The following is an 18,272-nucleotide window of genomic DNA, read 5'->3' as shown; positions in this document are numbered from 1 at the left end:
TAAATCTGTTTATATGCTCTATGGACTTCAGCAGGAGCTGGACATGCAGATTCAAGCCCTGCAACAGAAGGTCAGTAATTACTATAAAGTAACAACCTCAACCAAGAAATTAGGGTAACCATAGGCCCCAGTTTAAGAAGACATACAATTATGTCTTTGTATTTTGGAGATTCATTGATTTCAATAGGCCTTCAAGCATTGTTTAATTTATCCCAACTGTGGGGTGCTTTCTGAAATCAATTTAACATGAAATAAAACCATTTTCCCACAAGGTTACCTAGTTCAACAGAAATACTCATGAGTGGCGGGAATAACAGTAAATAATGTAAAAGCACACAGCTCTACAAGGGCTTATTAGAATGAAAACCTTAATTATGACATGTAGGAGAAATACATCTTTTGCACCTCTTTCTATATATTTCTAAATTTCTGGTTCATTCTGTACAATGAACCAGAATAATTACTGATGTCTATGATAAAAAGTGACATCTTTCTCTATTATGCTCTCTACTCAGTAATGAATGAAAGGATGTGGGTGCTTCTTTAAGGTTTATAAATCAACACTTTTTCTAGACTAATCAGAAGAGAGCTTTAGGGACACCACTACAGCTCCTTCTCTACACTGGCTTTTGGACAGTCAATTTCAACAAATACATGTCCTGATACAGCATCACCTCACACAGTATTGAGATCATGGAGAATTCAAGTATTACAGCAGTTTTCTTTCCTGTTTTCAGATTTTTTTCTGTTGAAATTGATTTCCAACCACTCCATTACTGAAAAGTTTTAATGTACTGAAGTCTATTCAAGGAAACAAGTATTATAAACTGATTAAATTTTCTTAATGCTACACTTGATACCAGCACTCCATTAATTTTCAGATTGAATTGTGGAGGTAGTGGTAGAAACTCTTTGTGCTCTACAGTCAGAAATTAGTTTTGTTTCCAGGCCTTTATTTAATAGTTCAAGATGAAGAGCTGATAATAAAAGTTAAGATCAAAAAAGTACAAATTCAGTTGCCTTCATCACAAATTGAAAATATAATGTAATGTAATGATTACTTTTATTTTAAAAAGAAGTGAACACATGGGTAACGATTAGTGTAGGTAATGAATTAAACTACTGCTAAGTTATTCAGCTATAATTCAGTTAGCAATAATAAAGGCTACTGAGTAATTACTTGTTATTGTTCCCAGCAGAAAAGGGTACATTATTCTGAGGTTAACTATTGCAATAAAGCAGTAACTACAGTATTCTGAATGTATTTTTCCTACAGAACTCTAGTCTTCAGACTATAATCCATATAATATAAACATTGAAAGCAATTAACCTGGCAGGAGACTTAAGTTGTTTAGCTATAAAAACCTGCAAAAGAGGGTATTGGCTGGTCAGCCACTAAACATCTGAAGAAGGAGGAGGAGGAAAATGTGAAGTACATGAACTCAAGGTTTCAAGCACTCTTAAGGAGTATTTTAATACCCTTAATTAATAGATTTTCATATTTGAGTGAAACACATGCCTGGGTTGTACTTGGTATAAAAGAGATGCTAGTTGACTGGACATTAGAAAATGTGATGCCCATCTACAAGAAGATCCAGAAGAAAGATCCAGAGAACTACAGGTCTGTCAGTCTGACCTTGGTGCCAGGGAAGGTCACAGAGCAGATTCTCTGGAGTGTCATCACACAGCACACACAGGACAGCCAGGGGATCAGCACAGGTTTGTGAAAGGCAGGTCCTGCTTGCCTGACCTCATTTCCTTTGCTGTGATAAGATGACCACTCAGTGGATGGGTGAAAGACTGTGGATGTGCCTACCTGGACTTCAGGAAAGCCTTTGCCACCATTGCCCACAGCACCTCCTGCAGGAACTGCTGCTCAGGGCTGGCTGGGGCTCTGTTGGATGGGTGGGAAGCTGTTGGCATGGCCGGGCCCAGAGGCTGCTGCTGAATGGAACTGCAGCCAGCAGTGCTGCCCAGGGCTCAGTGCTGGCACAGCTCTGTTCAATGGCTCTATCAATGATCCACATGAGGGGATCCAGGGCACCCTCAGGCCCTGCAGACACACTGAGCTGGCTGGGAGTGTTGAGCTGCTGGAGGGCAGCAAGGCTCTGCAGGGGGATCTGCACAGGCTGCACTGCTGGGCAGAGCCCAGAGCTCTGAGGCCCAACAAGGCCAAGGGCCTGGGCCTGCTCCTGCCCCTGGCTCACAACAACCCCTGCAGCTCCAGCCTGGGCAGAGTGGCTGCAAAGATGCCTGGAGGGAAAGGTGCTGGGGGTGCTGCTCAACAGCAGCTGAACATGAGCCACAGAGTGCCCAGGTGGCCACGAGGCCAATGGCATCCTTGCCTGGCTCAGCAATGGAGTGGCAGCAGGGCCAGGGCAGAGATCATCCCCCTGATCATCCTCACTCAGCACCGGTGAGGCCGCACCTCAAATCCAGGTCCAGTTCTGTGCTCCTCAGTACAAGAAGGACATTGAGGTGCTGGGGAGAGAGTCCAGAGAAGGGCAATGGAGCTGGGGAAGGGGCTGGAGCACAAATCTGATGAGGAGAAGCTGAGGGAGCTGGGGATGTTTAGCTGGAGAAAAGGAGGCTCAGGGGTGACCTTGTCACTCTCAACAACTGCCTGGAAGGAGGGTGCAGCCCGGTGGGAGTCAGTCTCTTCTCCCAGGTAATAAGCAAAAGGACAAGAGGAAATGGCCTGAGGTTGCCTTCATCTACACAGATCCCTGTTTTTCCAGCAGTAGCTTTTTCTTCCCCTAATGAAAATTTATTCTGTCTGATTGCTAACTATAATGAAAATCAATTTGCAAATACAACTATCATACCAAAAATGCTTCTAACAAGAAAATACATCTCTAGATAATTACTTAGCTGCACTTTACTTTTTATTAATGCCTTAATGGGTTACAGATAGTGATGCATTTATTTTTAGTAGATGGTTATTTTATTAGTAGTTATCTATATCAAGATTAATTAAGAATGCACATAGCTATCATTTTACCACATGCATATTAATTTGTCAGAATAAACCAACCAACTTCATGCTAAGCAGCATCTTTCCATACATGCACAGATAACCCAAGTGCCCTCTCTACAATTCTTTGTCTACTAATAAATTAAGAGCAAATGTTTAAACATTAAACATGTTTAAATAAAAAACAACCTCTACTTAAACCTTTAATTAAATTAAAGTCTTTGAGGCTTTATTTTTACTAACTCCCCACTCTTGTGATAGCTCTCTCAATACAATGCACTTTTCAGGTACAGAATGTAGTTACTTTGGAACTTTAAAAGCACATAGAATGTAGAAGGCATTTAATATTACTATTTTCTGTGTTTTCTTTTGATACTTGCCCAAGTTTGTTAAATAAGTGTGGTTTAAAAAGCAGAAAAAAGAAATCTAATTATATCATATTGTGCAGATTACTAGCAATTGCCACTTTCTTGTGTTGATAAATACATAGCTGAGTTTTGTCAGTAGATGATTCTATTTGCAATGGCTAATTCTCCCTTCTGTGAATAGAGAAAAGTTCAAATTCCTTCTCAAGTAAACCTTCCAGGTACCTTGCAAAATACCCCATCTCTCAACTATACTAGTTATACTTGTTTATAGATAGAAATCAGTCTTCAGTAAAACACATCTACTGTTGCCTGGTGATAACAATGAATCTTTAACTAGAGTGATAACAAGAATTGGCTTCACTGGTAAAGCATCATTAACAAGCAAGATCAAGAAACAGCTTCACTGAAAGGATCAAATTAGGAGATTTTAGGGTCCTCAAAGAGGAAACTCTATGGCTTTTAAAATCCACTGTGATTTTTCCCTTTTGATCCAGGTGAAGCTAACTTACCTGTTGGACTCAGACTGTTCAGGCATCTCACTGAGCTAAATACTAACATTAACACTACAAACATTAACAACACTAATAGTAACTAAGTTAACAGTGCATGTTTTGGAATTGAAGAGATTCTTCATTAGAAAATGGGTTTTTTTTAATATTTAAGACACTAAATGGCCAAGAAGGTCCTACACTTAAGCCATTTTGAAGCACAGACATTAGAAAACCTATAACTAGTAAGAAATATTAGAAACACCACATGTGGTAACAAATTTCACTTTTAAGTTAGACTTTATATACATCCAGATAAGTTAACAATTTTAACTTACTCTGGGGTTATCTTGTGCAAGTTTTTAAGATCTTAAGGTAGACAATAATAAGAAAGTTACACAGTCGTGCTCATTAGACAGACTAAAAACACACATTTATTTGAGTTGTACTGCCTTGTTGTTCAGACAGCTATTGGTCACATTGTATAGACTCTTCTCTTACTGTTGAATGCAGTTTTGATATACAAATGGTAGCTGCTGGGATCCAGACAGCTTTTGCCAGAACACACAGATAAATTTCAGTGATGACTTGTACGAAAAGTAAGAAAGATAAGTTGCACTGTAGACATCTGTGCACAAATTCCTTGGAAGCAAAGTTGATTGAACCTGTCTCAAGAGAGCAAGCAGTAGGCCCCTTCCTCTGCTTGAATCCTGGAGGAAATTCAGCTAAAAGAGACCCACTGGGGTCCCTGGCAGAAATATCTCCTTCTTAAGTAAGGCATCTCTAGTGGACTAGGGAGGAAATAAATAATGAAACATAAGCATCTCCCTTTTCCAAAAGGAAAATATAAACGGGGTTGAGGAAGGGGGAAAGGAGAGACACAGAGAGACAGATCATGGCAAATACCAGATTGAATTCCCTCTGGCTCTGCTTCTTAATTAGGGGAAGTCTAAGTGGAATATGAACAGATGGGAAATGAGCCACTCCTCACGTAGCACAGACAGATCTATGAGCCACAAAGCCAGAACAGGGAGGATATCCTTCAAAAAATGAAGAGACACAAAAAATACCCCACTCTTACCCTCCAAGAGACACAGGTTTGATGCTGTAACACCCTTGCACCATCACTTTACTAGGACACAGCTCCTCCTTGCTGTGCCAGGAGTCAGCAGAGCATGTCTCTAGCTGCACAACGTTGGAGGTATTAGCCCCATTAAATTAATAAAAATCAGCTGCTTATACAACAGCATTAGCAAGCTCAAAATTCAATGCAGTAAGGGTCAGACTGCCCTGTACCCTTCAGATTTTCCCAGCCTTCTCCAACTCTTCCACGGTGTGCCTTGGATCTCTGGCACAATTAAAACATCTGTCAGCCACGCATACCCTGTTCTACTTAACAGCTTCACTTAGCAACTCCCTGCAAGTCTCCTGCTCAGAGTGTGCCAATTCCCCATCCACTTCTCATTTGTGAAGTTTTAATCTTGTGCCTGCTGGTTTTTGGTCTCAGGAGAAAGAAAAGGTTTTGTACTTTTAAAGTGTGAATACTTTCATGAGGTCATTTAAAGACCTAAATTACTTGTGTAATTACTTATACAACTGAAGACACATTTAACGTGCCAAACTCACAGATACCTCTACTAGATAAATTTCTCCATACATTCCTCTCTTTCTCAAATAGTTTCCCTCTGACAAGTCACTGTCTGGAAGCTTAAGTGCCCTTACATAAATGAATATATATATATAAAAAAAAATCATCCATACTGCATCGACTAGCAGGCAACTAGAAATATTCATAACATCTTCAGTGCCGAGAAGCTACAAATCACAAAGAATGTCCCATACACATAACTAATTTCTGATAAAATGATAAAAGTAAAAAAAAAGAAAAGAAAAAGCTTTAAATATAAATTACTGAAAGCTACATAATTTACTAGCACTTAGCTTCCCAGAGAGTTCTTGAGAAAAAAAAGTTAATGAGTACACCCAAATTATATGTCATCATTTCACCCAAAACCAGGATATTGTTCAGCAAATTACCTAAAAGGTTGTTTAATTTCACAATAGACTCACTCTCTCTTTTTTCCTAAACCCTCAGCAATCTGCACAGAGTTTTATTCCCTACAACAAATATCTAACAGGTAAGGTAAAAGGTTTTTTCCATAGGTGTTTTTAGGAGCTGATCTACAATTCTTTGACATTCACAGGAGCTTCTTCTGGAGATATCAAGAAAATTTCATAAATTAGAATCCAACAGAACTGGTTCCATCAGAAGCTATTTCATTTCACCCAGCACTTCCTAATCCAATCTCTGCTTTTGGATTAGGTAAATTCCAGAAAGGCAGTCCTGATTTTTTCTATCTTCAGAAGACCGAGATCTACAACAGTTTTTCTAGTATTTAGCCATTTGCACTGCTGGAAAGGTGAGTTTAATTCTGAATTTTAATTTTCTTCTCTGGTCATTCATATTTATTCCTGAAGTACCTAAAAATACTCACACACTACTTACTTCTTAACTCTAATTTTTGCAAGTGCAGCAGGTCAGGCTGTCACTCCCAAACAGATGGCATTTGCTATGTTCTTAAATTCCTTTGACACTTTTCTGGTATTTTTTCTACATCCAAATTTCAACTTCCTTTTTTCAAGACTACTAGCATCAAAACTATATATAGTATTAGCTTCAGGTATAAAACAAACAGAGATCAAAAAGACGTTAGAACACTTCTGGACCTTCTTTTAATGCCTTCTAATTTATCCACCCTAGGGTGCAGTTACCTCTAATCTGAAGGTCCTCCTAGTACTAAATTCTCATCCTCTTTGACCTCTTGTTCCTTCTCAGAGCTACCACCTCCCTGGACAAAGCCCTCATCTCTGTAGTTCTGCACTCCTTTTTTAATCATATAAGCATTCATCTCACCATATTAACAGGATCTCATTTGGACAGGCTCAGAATGCCAGGTGATCAAAGTGGGTTTTGTACAAAATCTTTCACTTTATTCTGCTTTAACGGATTTTGCAAATTTGAACGGATTTTGCATCCTCTGCAAGATTTCACTACATGAAATGTCAATTGCTTGTTGACAATTAAATTTTAACTGTTATTTAATTATCCATTATTTATATAATTTTTTTGGTTTTTATTATAAAGCTCTGCAATAATTAGCATTTTAAAAGTCCAAGACACAAAATATCATGGCAAATAGTTTGTAAGAAGAATCCTCAAGAGTCCTTAGACACCAACTCCTCTAAAACTCTTCTAATGCTTTATCCTTTGGAAATTTATTTTTACCTTACACATTGGTCAATAAAAATAGCAACCTATTGTAGTTCAATAACAATAATGATCTGACACAATATCAGATATTAACAAAATTAAGTTTATTTCCAGAAAGGCTTTGATTATTTCTAATAGTAACAAGTTAAGCTTGTTTGGAGCTATTTTATCTAATTGAAACTATTTTTGTGAAGAAAACACACAGAGCAAAGCCACTGAAGTACAGGAAGAACTTGTCCCCCATCTCACATCATAACTGCAAGCTATATTTATAACTGGCAAAGCATTGCTCCCCTCTTCAAAGACAAACTGCTGGTGAGGCTCTTCTTCTCTGCCCACTTTGCTTAAAATGTTCACAGCATGAATTTTTATCTCCACAGTGGGAGGCCAAGGATTAGCCCCAGTTTCCAAGAGGGTGGAGAGATTTAAAGGTCAATTTAATTAGCTCATTCTAATCTCTCGCACGCCTAATGTAAATGTCATTGTTTTCTAACTGCTACTTTAGCAGACAAGATCGTATTTTAGAAACTTTGAACACATGAACTGAGTGTTGGATGTAATACAAAAACTGTGTAACTAATTTTAAAAGGGATCCTAATAAAAATTGCCATTGAGCCAGACCTTTTCCTAAGAAAGAGAAAAAGGGCAATAGGAAAATTCTGGTGGCAAAGCATAGAGAGCTTTAGAAGAACAGTAATCTTTCAAACTGACTGGCTTAACAGCTTCTCATTGATTTAAATCTTCCCTGTTTCAAGACGTCTGGACAAAGGCAAACAACAGTTACTGGTGCTGTGATCTCATCCAAAAGCTGTGGAAAACTAAAATGAGCTTTACAAGCTCAACGTACCCTAAAGACAAATCAGATCACATCCCAGACTATTTAAGAGTGCCTCTGGGCAAGCTTTGCATGAACAAATAGGCAAAAACAAGTGCACAGATGATGCTCTGCGATGACTGAAATCATAGGTCAGTGGAAAAGCCTGACAGTGGCTCATGGCTGTTGCAGGATGATGCACACACTGTCTGGCTGCTCTCCTGCAGCACAAGTCACAGTGCTGCTCTCTGGCCCAGGCACAGCTCCCCAACAACACAAACCTGGAGCTTCCCTCAGCATTTTGTAAAATTTTTTTACAAGACTTCAGGAATCATGGATATGGAAATTAGACCATGATAACTGATTAAGAAGGACATCAGAGAGACAGTGTCATACAACTGACATAGATACTCCAAAGTGATGTGCTGTAATTTGAAACAAGTTTTATTGTCCTGATTTTCAGGACAATGTTTTGTCAGTGACTTGTAGAGGGAAGAAAGGCAAAGCACTGGGCTTTTTTAAAAAACAGAAGCACCAAACCAAAAGATATCTGGGTGGTCATACAGGGACAGGTAGGGATGACTTTTGGGTCTATTTTGTACGGTGACACTGCTCTTGTCATTAAGCAGGTGCTTACCTGGAAATCCTGATGCAAAAGCATGACCAGGCAGCACTCATCTCTGACACTGGAAGGTCTATAAGGAATCTGACATGGAGAGAAGCATACCTGACCTACCAGTAACATGCTACAAGCACATTCAGGGGTGTAACCTCCCCTGCCTTTGCCAGATATATGGACAATTTTGCACAATGATTTCTTGTCAGCTCATAAGCATGGCTCTCAAAAGGCCTATGGTGAGTGTCATGGGACCCCCAAAGGATGAAAACAGGGCACCACTGGTGATGTGCTGCACCCATCAAAAATACAGAGCTCCTTCTATGATCTGGATGTGGATGTACACACTCCAAACACCTATGAACATTAATAAAAAAATTGTACTGAGGGAGTGATTCCTATGGAGAAAGATGTGAAAAACTTTGACAGAGAAACATGAACAACTTATTTTTTGCACTGAGCTATCCTTTCAGGAGAAAGGTGATGGGTTCCTTGACTTCCTTGAATAAGAGTTAATGAATAAAACATGAGAGTCTTTCCTAAATCAAGCTATCCTATTGAGACCATAGATCTGGATTTGGAGCTGTCAGCTTAAGGCATGCTCTTGCTTTGGAAAGAGTTGTGGCTCTTTTTCTGGAAGCCTTTTCCCTTTAGCCCTGCAAAGCTTGGCTTAATGCCTTCCTTTCAATATCTCTAAGAACTCAGGAGTACCTATCAGTTTGTTCTTTTGATGTTGCCAGCACATGCTAAATTATATTTTCCAGTTTGAATGCCCAGTCGTGAATGATACTCAGTTTAGCAAGGAACAGCCAAAAGCAAGGCAAATTAAATGTTTTCTAGGGAAAATTGAGAGAAACCACAAATTAGAATTTCTGTTGCCATAGGTACTAAGGTTAACTCCCACCATCACTAAATTATTATTTGGGATGACACTTAAGGCACTAAATCTTAGAACATTAGATTTAGATTGAAAACTTCATTTTTTACATGCTAGAAAGACTATAAACAGCAGAGGTTTTGTTACTACAGCTGGTTCAACACTTTACTACCACCGCTACCTATACTCACAGCAAACAAGAAGTCAGCAGTTCTGAATGGTGACACCAATGTCTTGGTGTCAATGTCCATTTGGGATCCACAAACTGTATATTCTGCTATAGGAATCTCATCTGACAAACAAGCCCAGGAACTTTTCAGGCACTGACAGACTTACCATGCTAAAATAAAATGACTAGCACTGGTATTTTCTTTACAGGACAGTTCTTACTTTGATGATTTTTAAAGCACTTTATGGAATTAATTGAAGAGATTGTCTTAGGAATAAGCTCTGACTTCTAACATAGCTACTGCTGACCTTGCTGTGTGTAGTTTGATGCTGGAGGTGGCTTGTTCTTTCCCAAACCAAGGGCCAAAAAATAGAAGCATGGATTTAAGTGCAGAAGCACCAGCTGAGAGCATTGATTTGTTTGTCTGAAGAAACATCTCACCTTGGACTGCAAAGTACTTAAAGCTCTTAAGATGATGTCTTAGGATTGGATAAGTCATGTAAAATGAACAAAAATATTTAGAGATTGAGGATCTGAAGTTTAGATACCTCAAAATAAAATTATATTGAAGGCTGACATCCAAAAATCAAGCCTGGAACTTGCATCGTTTTCCTGATGCCTTGCTATGAGCCTAGACTACAAATCTTTCTGCATAGAAAGCTCTGGGAGATATTGAAAAGTATCCTTAACAGCCTTATCAGAAAAAGTTGGACACAAGTTCATATGGTTTGTTATTAGAGAAATTGCTTAAAAGCAGGAATTCTCATTAATTATTTTGGATTTCAAGCTGTTATATGGAAAAATGTTCAGAGAAATATCAAGCATAGGTAAATGAAAAAGAACTTACAGAACCATCTGCTATAAGTTCTTTCTGAATTCTTTGTCCTGTACAGAGAATCTCTACAAACTGCTCCTGCAGACAGGAAAAGTCAGCTCTGAGCCTGTCTCCTACTACCCTGAGTAGCAGAACGTGCAGGGCAGTGAGCTGTGCCCTCCCTCATGCCCAGCAGAAGGCTCATCAGGTACCCTGGGACATGGCTGCCCTCTGGTATGAGCAATTGCACTTTACTGGGCAAGAACCCAGTCCTCCTCTTCTGCCTGGCAGAATCCAGATTTAGGATTCAGCAAGAACTTTAAGCAAGAACAGATGTGTTGGAGCACAATAAAAGAGGTTTCTCTTCCCAGAGCAACAGCAGCAGAAGCATTTGTAACAGTAGTAGATCCTATTTTTCTACAGATTGTTGGGGGTTGTTAGGTGAGCTGCCTGCCTGTTAATCTCTCATAATTCTGAAGTTCACATAAACTAACCCTTTAATTCTTCTAACAGAACTCTACTCTTGGATTTTCTAAGGTAACAAAGTATGCCAAATGACTTGAGAAGCAATCCCAAAGAAAAACAGCTATCCCACTAATTGGGATGGGGGAGAACAGGGTGGGGGAGTTGGTAGAGGGGGTAGAAATCTTTCTGTAGAATAGCCTTTACAGTGTCTAAAGCTGAGGGGGAATGCAGAAATTAAAATTTAGTGCTTAGTGAGGGACTTTACAATATCTGTTTTCTAATCACGTTTTTTCTGTTCTACTAGAAACAGTTAATGCTCTCAAGTATTCTCCCATGAATAGTAGAAGGATTCTTTTTCAATTAAACAAGAAAACACTAACAAAAATACATCATTTACCCTATCAAGGCAAAATCTGTCATTACTTAATAATTTGGAATTGACACTTTAAAAAGTAATCTTCAATCAGAGATCCATATGTGCTTGTAACATCCAGCAGTACAAAACAAAACAATAGTCTCTTTCCCTTTGATAATTTAGTCTTTCTAAGTGGCTAAAATGGTTTTGAAGTTTTTCATCATTCAAATGCAATTTTGATTCATACTGACTGATCAGCAGTTGTGTTCCCCCTTTTAAGAAAAAAACAGCCAGACCAGTTTTTAATTTAATGCAGTAACTGTTTTAGAATTTTTTAATACAACAAAGTTTCTTAAACTACATTAAGGACCTCATTTATCATAACAAGTTTGTATAGGAAATTTTTGAATGAAACTCAATGTTTCACTAACTTCATACTATATTTTCTACACTGCTGTTCATTATAAAGCATTAAGCACAAAAAAGCCCACACTGTATTAGCAGCTGCACATGTAAACTTCACATGTAAATCACAAAACTTCAGTCCCAGTTCAGTGCTAAATATCTCTTGGAGATGCCCAACTAGCTAAGAAATACAGACAGATGCAGGACAGATTACCAAAAACATCTCAAAAAAGGGAGTTGATTTGTGTCATGTCAAGGAAGGGAGTTCATTCTAGGAACTGTAATTGCCATTACTAGAAATGGCTTCCTGTAAGGCATGAACCATACACAATTTAAGGAATTCCTCTGACTCCTAAGTCCAGACTACTTGTAGGAAAAAGCCATGTACTTTGTGAGATTTAAATCTCTCTTCAGAGACATAAGGAGATCTCTGTAAGACAAGTTCCATATATTAATTATTTCACATGTCAACTAAGTCTATGTGTTAAACAGTCCAAAAATTACTACAAAATGAGAAACACAATGTAAAGAATTAAAATTAGTATAGCCCACTACTTAGAACATATGCTACCAATTTTTTTCATGAGGTAGGTTTTGTTTTATTAGTGCTTACTCATAAGGAAAGACTATTTGCCCTCTGGAACAACTCATCAAGGATATCAGCAGAACATTCTGAAAACAAAGGCATTTAAAATGAATGTTCTTTGAGACTGTGACTGATGTCTGACTAATGAACAAGGTAATTGGTTTATTTATCTAAACCAATCCTTTCTGGCTCAATAATGGGAATGACATTGTTCACAGTTGACTAGGACTCCCTTCCTGAGAATCACTATATAAGAAAAACTATCAAAGAAAGTAACTCAATATTTCTTCCATAAGCTTTCCCTTACTTTTACACTGCAAACTATTTTTCAGTTCCAGGTTTGATTCTAAGAAATCATTTTAACCAACAATAATTGGAATAACTTCCTTGAAGATAAAGGTTATCTGAAAAAAAGTATATATATCAGATTCCCTTTTTAGATCACAGAGACTGTGTGGTGGTTTGACCAGGAAGAAGTGGGAATTCTGGGAAGCTGTGGTCAAACCAATGAAGGTTTTGAGTTTGAGACTGGCAGCTGGTGTAGCCAGTGGGGTTTGGACACACCTCCGAGAATACACAGGGGTTAAAAAGCAGAGGTCTGCCCCTGGCAGGCTCTCTTGGGACGTCGCGGCGACGAGGTCAGATCACCCTCCCCTGTCCAGTCGCTGCTGCTGGGCGGGGGAGGGGCAGCCACATGGTAGGCCCGGGGCCTGGACAGAGATGGGGGTGAGAAGGCCCTCAAGGATAGAAGGGTGGAAGAGCCCCAAGAGACATCGGGCAGCCATTCCCCCCCACCAGGAGGGAGAGAGAGGGAGAGTCGGCGAGACGGAATGTGATAGCAGCCGGCCCAGGAGGAGAAAGGGGGGAGAAGGGTGCAGCCCGGCCGGCCGCAGCAGCAGCACATGTGGGAGTATCATCGTTCTGAGATAGACAGAGACTGAAAGTTTTAACCCCTTTCTTTCATGATTGGGGCCTTGCAAAAATGCTAATCCTCCTCGAAGCTGAATGAGAAGGGAGATAAGAGATGAGATGAGACAAAGACCTGGCCCGAAGAACGTAGAGATGATTGAATGGGGAGAGATGATTTGGAGTGGCCTTTTGGCTAGACTTTTCTTGTAGCCATGGACTCAGTTGTTCCTGTGACACAGAGACTGCATTTAGGGGGAGGCAGTGCCTCAGAACCAAGAGGGTTCATCGTGAGGACCCCCGGCCCCAGGGGGTTGGAAAAATATGGGGGGGACAGATGTCCCAAAGCAGAGACTGTGCCTTTTTAGAGTGAGACAAGGCATCCTTGAAAGACAACCCTAAAAGCAGCTCTGGTCCATGCGTCAGTGGTGAGAGCACTGGGCATGGAAGGAAGATGTCACAAGCGGCAAAAGGACTTTTTCCGGGCGGTGCCGAAGTGACAGGGAAGCACACGAAGTTTCAGTGTGTTTCCAGGGGAAGCCTATAGAACAAGAAAGACTCCTTTCCTCTTCATGAACTGAAGTTTGAGTATACTAAAGTGTAGTGCCAGGCTGAGCAGTTGAGTGTTTTAAGAAAACGTATCGGATTGAGAAAGTCAAGTAGTGGGGAGGAGGAAAGTAGTTTTTGTAAAGTTTTCAATTTTTTTCTTTTCCTTATAGTCTTTCCCTATTTTCCTGTAGTTTAAGTAATAAAGTGTTCTTTATGTTTAAGCTAAAGCCTGTTTTGCTTATTCCTAGTCACATCTCACAGCAGACACCAGGGTGAAAGCATTTTCATAGAGGGCACTGGCTCTGTGCCAAGCTCAAACCATGACAGACTGTAACATTAAATTGAAAGCAACTTCCACTTTTAATAGGGATAATCCCTATCTTACACGTGAGGAGACAAATTTTCTTTATGTTTAGTTCTGTAAAAATATTAATTTTGAAAATGAGTTCAAAATACATTAATATTTTAAGCATTTAATTTATTTTCTTTTAAATCAGATTAGAAAAAGAATTCAGAGTGATAAATTGCTTGGGCAGAGGAAAAAAGCAATAGTGAATTATCTTCCCTTAGGTTAAAATTAACTATCTTCTGTTTTTCACTAAATATGCTTTAAATACTAAAAACCATGAGGTTTTTTTCCTAATACATAATTTTGTTGTATCAAAAACCAGGATGTAGTTACATGTTCTTATTTTGTGTTGTTGATTGGTTACATTACCATAACACATAGCTACAAAGAAGTATTTTTACATTTAATCTGAAAATATGGACAATTTATCCAGTGACAGTTACTTAATGCTGCTTTATCATTGTTATAATTAATAAATCCAAACAGTAGTATAACATAGTTACAACAGGAATTTCTGCTGCAGAACAGCAGTGCATTTCACAGTGCTGTGGAATGCAGCATTTTTGATTATGCCAAGTTTGCCAGTTTTAACTCACTGTAGCATCTCAAGTGTTCTACCATTTGCTGAACTCTACCTTCCACTGTCTAGTAATGTCAAAATGCTCGAAAGACAGCAAGCATGAATTGACATCACAATTTTAAGAGCAATCACATGTCTTCCTTCTTTGTCAAGTAAAATTAAATCTTCATATAAAGGGATCAATTAACTTCTCAAGCAGTAGGATCCTGCTTGGTCCAAGAGCAGAACTGAACCAGGAATGCCATTTGAAACATCTATTTAAACTGCTGGCCTCAGCCTTGGTGCATTTCCTTTTAAACAGTTCTTCATAAACAGGATAATGAAAAATCATGGAACATGATCATGACAGCTCCAAAATAAACCAACAATCCTCTTCTCCACTGACTGGCAAAATGTCCTAGCAAGGCTACAGTGCCTGTAAACTGAGACTCATAACCTAATCTCTGTCTACACCCCTGCACATTTTAACCCACCTACACATTTCTCCTGAAATGTATACATTTGATCCTAAAAAGGGGCAAATTGGTAAAAAGAATTGTTGAAGGACTCAGATATAGATTTTGGCTGCAACATTCAGTTTACTCCATGGGCAAGAATGGGAGTGCTATTGTACAAATGCATTTTGTACCGTTTGTTTAGCTACTTAAAACCATTTCTTAAAAATTGTCTTAATATATCTTAGTGACATTATAAATATAACTGCAGCTCACATCAATATAGTTTAAAAAAGCAAATAAGTATGAGAGGAAGCAGTTACACAGCAAGCATTCTTTAGTTCAGGACATCTTGCAGTGTGACTGCAGAAGGAATTATCCTGTGACTGAAATGCTGTGCATTAGGAACTGTTAATGGAAAAGGGAACTATCAGTGAGAACTGGCAAATCAGGCTGAAGCAGAGTTCAGGGACTTTCTTTTGCAAAGGCAGAAAGAAACTCTGACTGCATGCAACAACCTTGCCAAATCTAGAGCAATTTCTTGGTTTGCTGTATCTACTTTACACAAGCAATTTGTTTCCAGATCCTCTTAACGTCAGGAAAATGAGACATGATGAAGTAGGATGAAGCTGGCAGGCCATAGGTCACTGTCCTGTAACCAAAAAAAGCATGAGGGAAAAAAAAAAGAAAGAAGGCTGTGGTCATTTCAGAAACCACATCTCATACAGACAGAACATGCAAGAAACTGCTATCTAAGCCACTGGGCTGAATATAGAATCTCTTGCAAGAAGTGTCCAGACATTATTTTTCCTCCTTATTTCAAGAAGTCTTACCCTGCAGCTTCAATAAATGTGGCTTATATGGAGGCACTCTAATGAGGAACACAGAGGACTAAAGATGGCACAAGGGCAGGAACCAGAGGAAAGCTGGGGCAGGCTGAAAGGCTAAACAGAAATGTGCATTTCACCAGTCTAGGCTTTTTCAAAGTGAACTTACCTGAAAGTCTTGATCATCAATTCCAAATCTCTCTCTTAGATTCCGGAAAACCATTGGACAATATTCTTTAAATTTGAAATGACTTGGCATGTTTTCTCTGAAAGAAGAGAAAACCAATTCAACTTCATTACTTCACTCATATATAATATACTTCATTACTTCACGCATATAAAATAAGCAACTTGAGAATTTTGTCTCAAAGCTGTTCATAGAAAGCTCAGGATAACAATCCTCTTACAATTTCTCTTCTAATGCTTTATTTTTTTCACTGAGATTGGGTTATCTTGTTTTTCTTCACAATGTTTAATGAATGTTTATTAGCTTGCTATAACATCATTATGTCGTAGCTAAGGAACTACAACAATGATGAAATGAACACAAACTGTATTTTGACAATTCTGAAACATGGACTCAAAAGAAGAAAAGAATGCTTTCCCACTGCCCTAAACTTACTTCAAAGGTGAAATCTTAGATTGGATTGTACAAGAACTACTATACCATCTGTGACATCAAAAAATACTAACAGTGCCAAAACTTCAAGAAAATTTCACTCATTCAATAGAGAACTAGTTTTAATATCCTAGTGTTCATTTTAGACTTATACAATAGAAAAGTTATTTTCACCTTTGTCACTGACCAGAAGACCCAAAGTAGCAGAATTTTTCTTTTCTACCTATATTCTTGAATAAAATTCAGGTTATACACACATCAATATTAGCAGTTTTGTATGTCTGTACATACTGTTCATTAGGCATTTTATTTTTAAGAGACAATAGTTACTACATGAAATTACCATAATGCTTTTGAAACATCTATATGATGGGTATGATTTTGTATTATGGAAAATAAAAAGCTGAACATTATTCACATTTGATATAGGCTTTAGATTTTCATTCTTATTCAAACAGAGCACTTAATAAAGAGCACATGAAGTTATATTTTTTAAATACATAAATTCTTATACAGCCATAAATAATCACACCAAGAAAATATCACCTTCAGTATCTAATATAAGGCAATAATAAACCATATGGAGGAAAAAAATCTACCCAGCAGCCTTTGCTGTTGCTTTTTAGAACAGCACAGACGGTTATGTTTATCTCAGGATTAACTTAATCATCAAAACTTCAGTTCCATGCACTGAAAAATAACAGAGTTCATAGTACTTCATAAAAATATCACTACCACTATCCACTTCCGCACAAAACTGTTACTTGTACTTACTTGTTGAAAAGGTGATTGTCCACCTTTATCTTTGAGTATGCTTTGAAATCATCTGGCATCAACATAACAGGGATTTGAACATGGCTCAGTTCATTGATCTAGAGAAAACAGAATATATTTAGTTGCTGCTGTCTTTGCAAAGAATGCTACATATACGTCTTAATCCTGAAAGTCTATTTCCTGTGTATGTATCCCAGGAGTGAATGCAGGTAATGGAAGAATGTAAAAGCAGTGTTATTCTTTCCAGATCAAACACAGTCTCAAGAGTGACACTTTGGAAGAGAAGAAACAGCATTCCATATTTAGACTTGTTTCAGAAATAAAAAAGTGCTTTAAAGCACAGCTGGAGTGTACTTTTTATGGAAGGTCAATGACAATGCCACCAAAATCCTTTCCTACACCAACACATTGTTCTTATTTTGCCAGTCAAGTTATGCCTTCCAAAGATAATTCAACTTTTTATTTCCAATGACTATTTACCCCTGCAGCTTATGAAGAAATTTTATATGCCTGTGTCTTGAACGGTTTGTAGAAAGCAAAGTGAAATTTTGCATGCACGTGAATGTATGTATTTTCAGTTCCTTAGGCAGAAGTTTGTTTCTTACAGTAGTGCAAAATTCAGATGAGTTTTTATAAGTCACAGTATTCAGGCTTTTTTTGATTGTTCACATTGGACAAACCATTTAATTAGATTAATTTTTGCTTAGAAATAAAGGCGCACGTTAACTCCTAAGGTTTTCCTTATTTTCTTACATTGATGTGGAACACCTACTCTCTTCAGCTTTGAAATTAACATTGTCAGTATTCTCCAGATTAGGAATTTTCCATTTATATTTCTAATTTACTTCTGACCACATCTCCATTATAAAATGTAGACAACTTTACCATGACCTAGTTTGTAGGTATGTTTTTGGTATTGCATGTATTAATCTACCCTTACTTGACTTAAGTTTAACTAGAACACGATAAATACAAGACTGAATTGTTAAGCTTGCAATGGTCCTTCCAAACCAGGAATGACATACCCATTAC

At 38.2% G+C, this 18,272-nt stretch overlaps 1 protein-coding gene across 3 annotated transcripts in view; it reads right to left on the bottom strand.

The window, feature by feature from the left end:
• The window catches only part of PIP4K2A (phosphatidylinositol-5-phosphate 4-kinase type 2 alpha), a 109,817-nt gene that overhangs the window by 34,509 nt on the left and 57,036 nt on the right, over nt 1-18,272 (bottom strand). For all 3 annotated transcript variants that reach the window (XM_005480317.4, XM_005480320.4, XM_074534986.1), the window contains 2 exons: nt 17,241-17,338; nt 16,017-16,113 (listed from right to left, as the gene is read on the bottom strand). In XM_005480317.4, coding sequence (XP_005480374.1) covers nt 16,017-16,113; nt 17,241-17,338 — 195 coding nt within the window. Of the gene's footprint in view, nt 1-16,016; nt 16,114-17,240; nt 17,339-18,272 lie in introns of those variants that run through there.

The sequence above is a fragment of the Zonotrichia albicollis genome, chromosome 1 (assembly GCF_047830755.1).
Source record: "Zonotrichia albicollis isolate bZonAlb1 chromosome 1, bZonAlb1.hap1, whole genome shotgun sequence".
In the NCBI taxonomy this organism is placed as follows: domain Eukaryota; kingdom Metazoa; phylum Chordata; class Aves; order Passeriformes; family Passerellidae; genus Zonotrichia; species Zonotrichia albicollis.
The sequence above is the reverse complement of the archived record's forward strand: the minus strand, read 5'-3'. Positions and strand labels throughout refer to the sequence as shown.